We start from the raw sequence: 10448 nt of genomic DNA, 5'->3' as shown, positions 1-10448 counted from the left end.
CTAGTTTAAAAGGAGGAGGTTTGTCAAGTCTCATATTTATCACAAATATTTTATTTCAAACTAATGTGAGACACACTCCTCACGCTAATTTTTATTTTCACTCATTAACCTTTAGTATACAGATTGTGCTACATAGTTAATTGTATTTTGCATATGAGAGGCTGGAAATTTGAGCAAAAGAAATAATAATAATAATAATAATAATAATTTCACTGGTACATGAATGATTTCTGAAGTTTGTTTTATATAAATAAATTTTGTACAATTTCATGAGATGGCCAAAGATTGTGTTACGTCAATTGGCAGTCTAATTTATACCGCAGGCTCTACTGGGTCCTGAAATATATTCCAATTCTACGTTCATCCATAGGCTGGTTCAACTTATCGTGTGCTTTGCGGTCATATGTTTATGAAAATTATCAAGAAACTTCACATAATGATGGAAAGATACCAACAATAAGAATAGGTCACTGCACACAATCGATTACAAAGCAAACTGCACATATCCAGTCACTGTCTCTGATAGACATATGACCTTTATTTAATGCTACATATCATGCTCCTTAATTCTTCTAATATTTGTTTGGCTATGATTGGGACTCCAACTCAGACCTCGTAGTTGTGGAAATGAGTCAAATATCATTAAACTAAAGCTTTATCAGATATCATGCTGCTTAAATTAGAGACGCTGCCAAGAGCCTCTTTTGTAGCACTGGTTTCATGAGGCGAGAGTTTGGCCTTCAAAATTGAAATAACCTAGCACTGAGACAAAATAATAGCAACAATAACAACGATACTTTAGAAGGGGATAAATCCAATAATAGAAACTCCTAGTCAGAGAAATGAGAAATTCAACAAGTTTATATACCTCTCCCTTTTATTTGCTATTCCCTGCACACAGCTTTAAGTCAGTTACTAGGACCTGCAATTCCCTGAACCAAATATTTACTGATTGTGAATCGAGTCTGATATAAGAACTAAAAACTTGACTAATATATATACATCCGGTTTTCTGATGTTAATTAGCATAATAAAGATGATGCGTACCTTGTCTTTGTAGCGATCTTGCATGACTCTGTTTATGTCTGTTCCATCAAGCATTATGTTAACACCATCCACCTTGACCATCTTCAACTTTGCCGTGCTCGAGTCTCCATCAGAAGCCACAACAGCAGCAAACATCTGCATTTGCGGACAGAGAGCCACCTCCACCTTTTCCAAGGATGGCCATTTGAAAGTCAAGGTACAATCCGTGCAAAAACCTGTAAGGTTGGGAAGGTCACATAGTGAAAGTACTCTCAGTTGAGAGAACACCAAATTCTCATAGGTTTCTCCTTCTTGATGTTTTCCAAGAACAGCTTCCAACTGAAAACAATTATGCAGATGCAGTTCTTTCAGTTTCCCAAGTCCCCGAGCAGCAGATGCAGGAAGGATGACTTTTAGTCTGTTGCATTCTTTAATCTGTAGAAACTCTAGATTGTGCAGGTCAAGTAGCTCAGTAGAGCACTTATATATGTGCTTTAGTCTAACCAAACCCTCCAACTTAAGTTCTCTTAATTGGGGGGGTGCATCTTCTTTCTTCTCAAATATATACTCTAGAGCATGGCAATAACCCACTTGGAGAATTTCAAGTTCCTTCAATTGTTGCTGTGGATTAAGCGAGGCAAAAACATTTGACAATTTTGGGCACACATAAAACAACAACTGTTTGAGCTTCGTCATGGACAAGGACATTTCATAAGGTAGCTCACCTTTGCATAATAATTTTAGGGCTCTCAAACCTGAAAATGACAATCTTTCTAGGTCCACCAAACAAGTTCCCCGCTGCTGTGTTGTGGGAGGAATGTCCCATTCTTCAGCATTGATCAAGTACTCTAGCTTGGAGCAGTCTTTGATATCCAGAGATCTCAAGACAGGTAAACCATCTCTATCTGACAATAGATGGGGAAAGATATTCCTTAATTCTTTGAATGAAGATAGAGAGAGATAATTTGTCCTTGGCAATAATGGCTTGATGCAACCTAACTTGGTAACCACCATTGTTGGATCTTTGATTGGACCGCAAAGATTCAAATAATTTTGTTTAGTTAAGAAACCACCTTCTCCTATGGACATTTTAAAAACCTTCAAAGCAGGGAAATAGAAGCCTTCAGGTATGCGATTAAAATTGTCTATAACAATTGTGAATGCAGTTAAGTGACGCAGGGATTTCAACTCACTTAACCATTCAAAGACACCAAAACCATCAAACTGTGATGTTCTAGAAGACCACATGTACAACTCTTGCACTTTGGATAACTTGGATATGACATTAAGAGGGAGTATAGAATCCGTGTGTGGAGGATGGGAACAATTTTCTAAATCCAACAGCTTTAGACTAGTCAACTTTCTTATTGCACTTGGAGGCTCTGTAAATCCACTTCCTTTGAAACTAAGAATTTCTAGCAACTGTAGTTCTCCCAATGCATTCATATCACCCACTATAGAATCTTGGAGAATCAGTGTCCGAAGATTTGTGAGATGACCAATTGCTAGTTCCAAGTTCCCATTAGCAGAAATATTGGCAAAAACTTTAAGGGTTTTCATCCCTTTGAGGACTCCTTCTGGCATAGGCAATTGCAAATTGGAGTTATCTCTTAACAACAATGTTTCTAGGTTTGGGCAATCCCAGGAAGCAGGATATTCGGGAATTTGATTTTGCATAATTGAGATAGCAGTGTAACGTTCTAAATTTTTAATATTGGGCCATTCCTCAAGCTTTTCACCACCAGCTTTCACAAAATACTTATCAGATGTCATTGATTTGGCCACATCACGAACAACATCATGCATCTTGATGCAGCCTTCCCACTTGCTTGTTAATAATAAACATGCTTCTTTGAGATTATTGATGATAGAACGAGCTCTATTTCTTGCTTCCTGTATTCTCACATCTTCAAATATTCCTAAACCAATCCCAAATCTTACCAAATCTTCAATAAGAATATCAAAATCCTCAGGAAATAAACAGCAAAACCGGAACATAAACTTGGCTTCCTTATCCTCCAGGTAATCATAGCTTAATTTAAGGCAGTTATACACTTTATCATTCACGCCTTCAATGTTCACAGGCTTAGCTTTCTTAAGTTCTAGAGCTGCCTCTTTCCATTCTTCCAAATCTTTGCCTCTCATTGCCCTCCCAATTGTTACAATCGCTATGGGTAAGCCTCCACATTCTTTGCAAATCTCCTTTGCCACCGAATTCATTTTGGGAGACGATTCAATCGCATCACCGGCATTCCTCTTAAGCAAGCTCCAGGATTCTTGTTCTGATAGAACATCAACCTGGATGATCTTTATAGCATCAACACTTGTTGGGGCCATTGTATTGCACACTTGTTTACGTCGTGTCGTGATCATAATTTTACAGCCCATATGATCACTACCAAATGGAATGCCTATGTCTGCAAGTTGAGGTCCTTTCCAAATATCATCCAAGATAATGAGGGTTTTATTCTCTTTCTTCAGTCTATCAGTCAACAACCTTGCTCTTCCTTCTTCCGTAATTGTCTGCTTGAAATCCAAACCCAACATTTCTGCTATCTGCTCCTGAATCCTTCTCACTGAAATAGTCTGTGACACTACAGCCATCACAACAGCATCAAAGAGCTTATCTTGTTCAACCTCTTTGGCAATTTCTTTCACTAGAGTGGTTTTACCGACCCCTCCCATTCCATGTATCCCAATAAAATTTTTTCTTTCATCCTTCAATGCCTCCATGATCTGCCACATATAATTTTTTCTGCTTTCAAAAATCACAAGATCTTCAGATGGCATGGAAAGCACCCCTGGAGGAGGAGCATCCATGCCAACCTGAGGAAACTCACCATCTTTTTTAAGCTCCTTAATCGCTATTGCTTTCTTTACAGCTTTCCTTCCCAGCCGATAACGAGAAATCAAATCAAGGCACCTCATTTCCTCGACACCTTGTAGTAATTTTGTAGCCCCTGAAATGGCTCCATCAGCTCTCAATGTCCAGTTCTGAACCTCTTTTCTGATATCCTGACCATTTCTTTTTGCTGTATTTATGGCTGCCTCTTTATCTTCTCGTGCTGCCTCTAGTATTTGAACTTGCTCCTTGAGAGTCTCTACATTCCTGTGGTAGTGAATAAAGTAGCCAAATTGACGCCCAATTGGCTCAACAAGGCACTCTCCAATTTTTCCAAATATTGAGACTAGAACTTCCATGGCCTGATTTATAATCCCTGTGGACTAGGACCAAAGGAATAAAGTATGTTAACATCTTTGCTATGCATAGCAATGCATGTCTCTGTTCTTCATTTCAAGTTGCATATGAATTTATAGACAGTCCTGTGGGCTATGGGAATCACCTGCAAGTTTATTAAGGTTGGAATGTGAGTGTAATCCCATCCTAGAAACTAATAACAACCTTGACCTTGTGTGTTGGGATGGCAATGGTTTGGGTTTTTGCAGATATGCAATATGATAAGATGGATTTGGGTAGTATATAATTATATTTAAAATGAGTTCAAGCTTGAAAAATAATATCCGTGTCAGGTTCGGGTTTTACATATTGACTACCCATTACCAGAACCTATTTATATAATTAATTAATTAATTATAAATATGCTTTTTTATAATAATATTTATAAAATTTATATTTTTATTTTAACTAGAATAACATTTAAATATTTTATGAAATTATTAAATTTTTAAAACATAAATTATTAATAAAAATAATTTTATGTATATTATTAATTAAAATATATAAAATTAAACAAATCAGGGTATTTTTCTTGTAATAATAATCGAGTTTGGGACCGGTTCGAGTAGTTGTAAATTTTATTTGAGTTAGGATTTTGAAAATATTCATCGAATTCAGGTTCGAATATAGTAATTTTTGTGAGTATCCTACTCATTGCAATCCTTGTGTGAGGATTAGTGTTTACCAAATGGAAATTTTTTTTAATGAATAAAAATAGGTTCACTAATTTTTAATACTTAGTTTTTAAAGCACGTGCATCTTTTTATTTTTTAGCTCATAATAATAGTAATAATATTATTATACTATTTTGAGCATAAACAATATTTATTTTTAAATATTTCTTACTATAATTTTTTTTTTCACATGAGTGATAAAAATTACTTGAAATTTATTGATGAATTTTAACTCAATAGTATTATAATAGTATTTAAGGCTATGAGATATCGAGTTTGAGTCTTAATCAGGACAATTTCAATAAATTAACATTTTATTTCTATTCCTAGATTATTGGATCAATTTTAGCATTTTATGGGTATATAGAGCATTAAAAAATGTCTAAGATTTAAAAAGTCTAATTTCATTATTATATCTTGAAGAGTTAGAACACCAATAAAATTTTTTGCTTGCAAGTTACAGGTGTGAGCCCATAATGTTAAATTTGTATGTGATATTTTTAATTAAGTTTTTATTACGGTATAAATTCAAAATTTCATCATTTTAAAAATGTCAGAGCCCTCTTCCCCAACAGGACATGTATGACTCATATAAAACTGATTGTTTCTCTTGAAAATTTCAAACTAGACATACCTTCAATAGAATATAAATTCATCAAACAATCAATTTAAGCAAATAAATCAACCTCACACTTCTATACCTTTTATATTAATTAGAGAATGATAAAAATACATCACCAAACACATTGCTAGTTATGTATTGTATATATATATATATATAATTTAAAAGCAAAGTCACTAAGTAATTATAACACGTAAGTTATAGCTACTTACCGTGAAGTTTGAACTGTACCTGAAAGTTGCTTATGTACATCCTATGGAGGATCAGGCGTGTAAAATTTTAATTATTTCCAATTCCTACCGAAAATTCAACATCTCCCTCATAAACAGAACATTTCCCTTATTTAAACACACATTCAGAAAATACATTTCAACATTAGATGAATTCCATAAATAAAATATCATTATCCCTTTCACATCCATTTCAAAATAAATAAATTCTCTCTTTAACTCATCCATATTTCGAACCCACATTTTCATATTAAATTTCATAGCAATTATTTTAACCACCTAAGTTTCATACTCAATCAAAATCATAATTCTTAAAATATTTATGAATTCAAAATTCTCAAATTTCAAAATATTTCAAGACATTACTTCTAATATCTTAACTGAGACTCAACTATATTTCCATTTCCACTATAAACAGAAAAAGTTCCACCTACCATTTGACCCCAAATCCTACTATTCCAAATGTCATCCAATGGGTGAATTGCAACTATTCCAAAGACAAGTTGGATACTTATCACTAGCTACACTATTAAGGACAATTTTAACTAACATTTCAACATTAATTATATTGAATATCAATATGTTTATCAATATACAAAAAGGACTAACATCTTTAAACCTTCATAAGCATAATTTAACCCAAAATGTTCGTAAGATATTATCAATAGTCCAAAGTTCATTTCAGGAATCCTAAACCATATATATATATATATATATATATATATATATATATATATATATATATATATATATATATATATATATCTCAGCTACACAAATAAAATAAGAATTTTCGAAGTTCAATGTGAAAAGTAAGAAACTTTCACCAAAATAATTTACAGAGCTCAATCTACTTAGAATTTCACCCTAATCCAAGAATTAAAGTTGCTAAGGATAACTTTTAGAAATTTTATAAAATATAAAAACCCATTTCTGGATGGGTCTTACCGCTGGCACTCGAGGTTGCGCGTGGAGCCCACGCGTGGCTGCTGGAGCTCTGACAACTGTCGACCGACTACCACAGACGTGCCTCCACTTCCTGAGTCTACTGGTACCTACCACACTCGCAAATGAACTCCAGTTTGGCCAGATCAAGGCTTTTCCCCATTTGTTTCTCTCTCTTCTGTTCTCCTTCCTCCAACCATGAAATCGGCCAAACTTGGTGTTTATGGAAAGTTTAGACGACGAGGATGAGGATGATATCCTCCATCATCGCTATCGTTCACTTACTTGACCGGAAAAAGCGAATTTCAATTCCTCCCCTTTATTTTTTCTCTCTAAAAGCTTGGTTTCTCTCTCTAACAACAAACCCAATGCTCAGCTGCAAGGAGGAGTTGTTGGTAACGGGAATTCTGATTCATGGCCGTTGAGAAATTGAGGAAAAAATCATTTCCTTTTGACCATCTTCTTCATTCCGTTCCTCTTCTTTTCTTTTCTTTCCATTTTCCTTTATTTTTTTTAATTTGTTTTTTTTATGCTGCTAGAAAGACAGTCAAGTGGGTTTAATGAGTGGATCATGGGCTGCCACAGTTCCTCTTTAATGAAAAGTCCTTTATCTCCTTTTAGAGTAATTTTACTATCCAACCCACTCCTTTAAACTTCAATCTTTGATCTAAAATAAAATTAAACATTCTCCAATCACAATTATAAATTTAATCTCCATTTCCTAATACTTTTATTTAAAAAAATGTTCCTATTTCATTCTTATATTTTAATAAAGATATTTATGTTATCCTTATAATTTAAAAAATATATTATTTAATTTTTATTTTTTATTCTCATTAAATTATTTAATTAATTTATTAAATTTTTTTTATTAATCAATACATGTTAAAGTACTATTGAATTTATTTATTTTAATAAAATTAATTAATTGATCTCAGTATTTTAAAATATATTACTATTTAATCTCTTTAATTTAATAAAATTAAATAATTTATCTTATATTTTGAAAAATATATTCTTAGATGAAAATTTTGTTATATAAAAATCAAATCTAAATTTAAATTTTTTTTAAATTATTCAAATTATTTTCATTCAAAATTTCCTAGCATTATTTTTGTGTTTTTTTTTATCGAAAAATAGTTTTTCTATATTATTAACTTAATTACTTTGAAATTTAGAAGAATTGATTAATTTTTTTGCATGTATAACTTATATCAATTTTTATTAAAAAGATAAAAAATAAAGAGAAAATAAAGGAGAAATGAGTGTGATGTATGGGAAAAAATAATTGAAGAGAGAAATAAAAAAGATAAAAAAAACAAATAAAAGGGAAAAAAATCAAGGTAATTTGGAATAAAAAAAATAATATAAGGAATTAAAAAATTATCGAAACTAAATGACAGCAAATAATTAACGTGTTTTTCAAAATATAAAAATTAATTAATGAGTTTCATTAAATAGAAATATTATATAATAATTTAATTAGTGTAAACCTTTGCCTAATAAAAATTTTGATATTGAAACTAAGTAGTTTAATGGAAGTAAAATATAAAAAATAAATAATATATTTTTTAAAATATAAGGATTAAATAGTTAATTTCGTAAAAAAATATAAAAATTAAATAGTAATTTTTCCTTTTCACTTTAATGAAAATTTTCATTTTAATCCTTTATTTCCTTTAAAAAAAAAAAATTCTATTTTTGAACCCACTCATTTAAAGCTTCGCTCTTTGATCCAGTAAATAGATGTACTAAAAATATTTCTCTACTTTAATTTGTATCTAAAAATCCATAAATTTCAACTTAATATATAAATAATTTTCATATAAAATATGTTAAATAATAATTTAGATTAGATGAATAAAAAGACAAAAAAGACAAAAACAATGTATAATATCCACCAAAAAGGAAAGGGTAAACTACAATTTAATTATTGAGATTTTATTAAACTTACAATTTAATCCATACATTTTAAAAACTAAGCAATTAGTTTTTGATATTTTACTAATCATAAAAATTAATTTTTGCAGCTAAAATCTCAATTATGTTACTGTTAATTCTAATAAAAATAATTAAAATATCTTTAACTCTATTTTTAATCTAGAAATAATTTAATCATTAAAGTTTTATTAACAATTTAATTCCATACTTAATTGGAGTTTGAATATTATTAAAATAAAGTAAAATAATGTATATTATTAAATTTTTCCTTACATTAAAATAAAATCAAAGGAATTAAGATAAATTAGATGTGAAGCTTTAGATATCAACCTAAAATTGAATTAAAAAGTAGTATGCCTAAAAATCATATTATTTATTTTTTTAAGAAAATAATAATAATTATAAAAATTTTAATAATATAAATTAAATAAATAATTAATTCTATATATATAATTATTATTATACTATTTCTAAAAGTATTTTTAAAAGTACGATTTTTATTTTAAATAAATTTAAAATAATTAAAAATTTAAATGTTGATAATTACACAAATAACATTCGTGTAATATGATACACATCTATGTAACTATATGAATATAAAAAAATATATATTAAAATAATCTTTATGCTATAATATAATTAATTTAAAATTTGATTTTTTTTTTCACGATATAAATATGGCTATTCTATAGAAGCAGGGGATCTTGGGTCGTTTACATTGTATTATAATCGTTTTATAAGTATTATGAAATTTTGAATTTAAATTTAAAATGGAATGAAATGAATTAAAAATATTTTGTTTCTTATTTTTAATAATAATATTAAAATTGATAAATTCCAATATATTAAAAAAACTTGAGAAAATTAATTTGTAATAATATTATTATTGGTATACTATAAAATAATTACATATAATATATATTATTTTTATTTATGAATATGTGCCTATTTGGCACTGCATTTGGAGGGCCGAGACTGCTTTTCTAAATAAAAGTATCATTTTAGATGCGGTTAAAAAAACAGTTTAAAAAAAACGGTATTATTATTTTAGTATTTTTATGATTAAAATTTATTAAATTTAATTTTAAATTATTTTTTAATTAATATATTTAAAAATATGATTTTCTATGTAGCAATTTTAATAAAAATATCAAATAGATCCTATGTTAAGAAATATATTGTTATCACTTTTTCCTATAAATAGAGCTAGACGATGATAAAATATGGCTTCTTTTCTCTCAAAGCTTCTCTCTCCCCTTCTCCTCAACTTCTTCTCTCTTTATACTTGAGTGTCATATGATCCTTATTAGGAACTCTCTGATGAACCTCTGACTTTCTATTTCTACTTTTTGAAACGAAAAAAGCAAGATCGTATCAGTGAAGTAATAATTATAAATTTCATCAATTATAAATTAAAAGTGAAGAGGGTGACTTGCCGTGTCAAATTGATGGAATATGTAAGGATCCCATTTGCTAATTTACTTCTTTAGAAAACTTCCATTGATTCCAAATCCATGGAGACACAACATTTTTTATTTTCTTTCCATTTTGGAGTTCCATCTCTTTCTCTATCAAGGCTCAGAAGAAGAGATCGAGGCCAACTGCAACAACCACCACCTCTACTGGCTTCTTGTGAAGGAGAGTTTGCATTGATTTGATAAACTATTTGCATTGACAAAAAATCAAACAGCTGATTGGCTTGTCAATTCTAGGAATAAATTCTCTTAGTTCAATTAAAATCTAGAAAATTTCCAGAATATGGAATAATACTT

At 30.0% G+C, this 10448-nt stretch overlaps 1 protein-coding gene across 3 annotated transcripts; it reads right to left on the bottom strand.

Moving 5' to 3' along the window:
• Window positions 1-406: 406 nt before the first annotated feature.
• LOC131172591 (disease resistance protein At4g27190-like) lies at window positions 407-7242 on the bottom strand. Of its 3 annotated transcripts, none has more exons than XM_058133726.1 (4): window positions 6739-7242; window positions 1048-4251; window positions 869-932; window positions 407-762 (listed from the first exon to the last, which is right to left on the bottom strand). In XM_058133726.1, the coding sequence occupies exons 2-3, from the start codon at window positions 4225-4227 to the stop codon at window positions 909-911; spliced, it is 3204 nt and encodes a 1067-aa protein (XP_057989709.1). In that variant the 5' UTR covers window positions 4228-4251; window positions 6739-7242; the 3' UTR covers window positions 407-762; window positions 869-908. The 3 variants fall into 3 exon arrangements, with proteins under 3 accessions (XP_057989709.1, XP_057989710.1, XP_057989711.1); XM_058133727.1 differs by having other exon boundaries at window positions 1048-4244; XM_058133728.1 differs by lacking the exon at window positions 6739-7242 and having other exon boundaries at window positions 1048-4590.
• Between the last annotated feature and the right edge of the window lie 3206 nt (window positions 7243-10448).

Source organism: Hevea brasiliensis, chromosome 14 (genome assembly GCF_030052815.1).
Source record: "Hevea brasiliensis isolate MT/VB/25A 57/8 chromosome 14, ASM3005281v1, whole genome shotgun sequence".
Taxonomy (NCBI): domain Eukaryota; kingdom Viridiplantae; phylum Streptophyta; class Magnoliopsida; order Malpighiales; family Euphorbiaceae; genus Hevea; species Hevea brasiliensis.
Note: the sequence above shows the minus strand (reverse complement) of the source record. Positions and strands in the feature narration are given on the sequence as shown.